This window comes from Marmota marmota, unplaced genomic scaffold (genome assembly GCF_001458135.2).
Source record: "Marmota marmota marmota unplaced genomic scaffold, marMar, whole genome shotgun sequence".
NCBI lineage: Eukaryota > Metazoa > Chordata > Mammalia > Rodentia > Sciuridae > Marmota > Marmota marmota.
The window spans coordinates 7,115,162-7,117,711 of record NW_025999941.1 but is presented as its reverse complement, the minus strand read 5'-3'; the positions used below and the strand labels follow the sequence as shown (position 1 = coordinate 7,117,711).

Sequence of the window (2,550 nt, the reverse complement as noted above, 5' to 3'; positions counted from 1 at the left end):
CCTTAGTAGTCTGGAGTTCCTGACCTGTTCTTCCATGGCTTTTATGTACCTGAGAGTACCAGAAGACTTAACACATTTTTAGACTTTTACTAAATAACCCAAATCCAGTTTAGGCTCCTGTGGAAGTTTCTCTAAATTTTGACATTTATTGTAGAAACTGCTGCAGTTTTCAAAAATGTAGAAGTTAGCATTAGACCACAGAAAAGTTAATACGACTTCTCAGTACCTCAAAAAATATACTTCTGGTTAAAGTTGCTTGTTGTCCTGTGTAAACTAAACTGCACAAAATCCTATATACACAAAAGCTTAAGTCATCTAATTTTACATATAAAACTGACTTCAATATGAAGCCTAAGTACAGAAAACAAATGTAAAACTTAAAAAGTCCCAACATGAGAATTCAAATACAATATGTTAGAAATATATATTTATTTCAATTTTCAGATGCTTCAACTGATACAGGCCATCATGATTTAAATAAGAGGAAAAACATTTCAGAAAGGATAAGAAACCTTTTGCTTAGAGAAAGAAATATAAATTGTTAATAAATTGTTAATTCACTTAAACAGAAAAAGTTCACAACAACCTTTTTTTTTTTTTTTAAGTTACCACATTTCTCTTTCATTTTTTCCCCCAATTTATTGGAGATGGAGGTTTCTCTCTATCCAAGCTTTGAGTATAAGCAGATAAAAAGTCATTTTCATTTTCTTGACACTGACTTGATGAAAGGGCATATGGTGTCCCCAAAAATGTCTGATGAGTGAGAACATTAAAATGACTAAACTGATGGGACATATTTAATTGACTCTGGTGAACCTCAAAGTTGCTATATGAATCTTGTTCTGCTGAACTGCTGTTCTCTCCTTCAGAGCATACTATATCATCAACAGAAGCACTCTCTTCAGAATCAATTTGGTAAGTCTTATCTTCTAATAAACTTTTTTGCACGTCAAGAGATGACTGCAACTCAATTTGAATATTCTTTTTTTGATCTGTTCCACTGGATCCTTTGGTCTCTTTCGCCAATATTTCTGAATGAAAATTGCTGCATACTTCTATATGTGAGATTTCATCCCCTGAATCCAGAGACATATCCTCTTCATCCTTTTCATCGTTTTCTAAAAGAGCTACATTTAAAAAACAAAAAGTCCTCCTCTATTGAATTACACAATTTGTTTAAGTTTTAAAATTATACACTACTCACACAATATAATGCGTCAGGGTCTGCAAGTCCACAATCCCTTAAAGCTTGGTCTTCTGCCACAAGTTCACTTAGTCACAACACTCACACTAGGTGTGAATGTCCAGATAATCCGATGCTAAAAGCTTCTGCGAAATGTGTTCACGTTTAATGTTGGGAAATCCCAACTCCCAGCTCCAAAGGGGTTAATGTCAAAACAGCATCTAAAGTTATACGGTAATTCAGTATTTGACAAAACAAATATAAAATAAAATTTCTGACATCTAGCTTCACTGAATTACTAAACTAAGCTCTATTGAATGATCACCTCTGCTTTTCACCAAAAACAAAGTTAAATACATTGTTCATTTTACGTAAACTCTGGAACCAAAGCAGAGGCCATCTCACAAGACTGAAGCTATAATATTCCTACTATCTCCAATTACATTGCTTCATACACCTGAGGAGATTTAGTAACCCAATGCTAAATCCCCAGATCTGGTTTCCTACTTTTTTTCCTTAATAAAACCCCTTACTGGACAGCAGCAGTCAATAAAGTGTACATACCCTCAAAGAGAAAATGCATACTCCACAGTATGCACAGGCCACAGCATAGTCAGAAATGCAGTATATGGTAACAACTTGTACTGACTACTTGTGCATGCTGAGTACTAAAATGATAAATGCCTTTAAACACTAACCATAAGCCTATTTACACTGAAGTCAGTGGTTTCAAAATAGGCATTTCAGTATTTCATACCAGACAAAACCATTCCTTTTTCTGTCTGCCTTTAAAGAAAATAAAACTGCTGAAAAGTTACCTGACTGTGACTCAAGGTTCTCATTAGCACCAAACAACGGAAGGTTTTCTTCTGTGACGGAGTTGTGATAGCCCACAAGAGTTTTAAAGTTTTGCATAAAGTCTTCTGTAGTTGCAACTACTATTCCATTGTCTGTGTAACTGGAAAACACCTTGATGCTCTTCTCTTAAAAACAACAAAAAAAGCACCTGAAGATTCATAGACAAACAATGATACCTAACCACAACAAAATCCTTTATTTCACACATTCAGAATTCTAGCTTAACCACCCATCTCAGCCCCAGGAAATCCTTTTTTCATCCACATCCTTATATTAGAAAGCTTAAGAGTGTTTTCTTTACCTGTTAAAAAGACTATGTGTCGCTGTTGTATGTTCTGAGCCTGAAGTCTGATAAGGCAATCCAATTCTGGAGCATTTCGAGTTTGTGAATCACAATTGTGGTATGACAAGATTTCAACCAGATGTTTCTTCTGATAGACATTCAGAAGTGTCAACAAACTTAGAGCTTTAGCATTCAATCTGAAATTAAACAAAGTTCAAAATCTGGG

The 2,550-nt window shown here is 34.7% G+C and overlaps 1 protein-coding gene across 9 annotated transcripts in view; it reads right to left on the bottom strand.

The window, feature by feature from the left end:
- Positions 1 to 525: 525 nt before the first annotated feature.
- The window catches only part of Tasor (transcription activation suppressor), a 37,168-nt gene continuing 35,143 nt past the window's right edge, over positions 526 to 2,550 (bottom strand). For 5 of the 9 annotated variants that reach the window (XM_015494408.2, XM_048801088.1, XM_048801090.1 and 2 more), the window contains 3 exons: positions 2,343 to 2,521; positions 2,002 to 2,166; positions 526 to 1,127 (listed from right to left, as the gene is read on the bottom strand). In XM_015494408.2, the coding sequence (XP_015349894.2) occupies positions 622 to 1,127; positions 2,002 to 2,166; positions 2,343 to 2,521 (850 nt within the window). In that variant the 3' untranslated portion in view covers positions 526 to 621. Of the gene's footprint in view, positions 1,405 to 2,001; positions 2,167 to 2,342; positions 2,522 to 2,550 lie in introns of all 9 variants that reach the window. The other 4 variants (XM_048801092.1, XM_048801094.1, XM_048801093.1 and 1 more) reach the window with 2 other exon arrangements.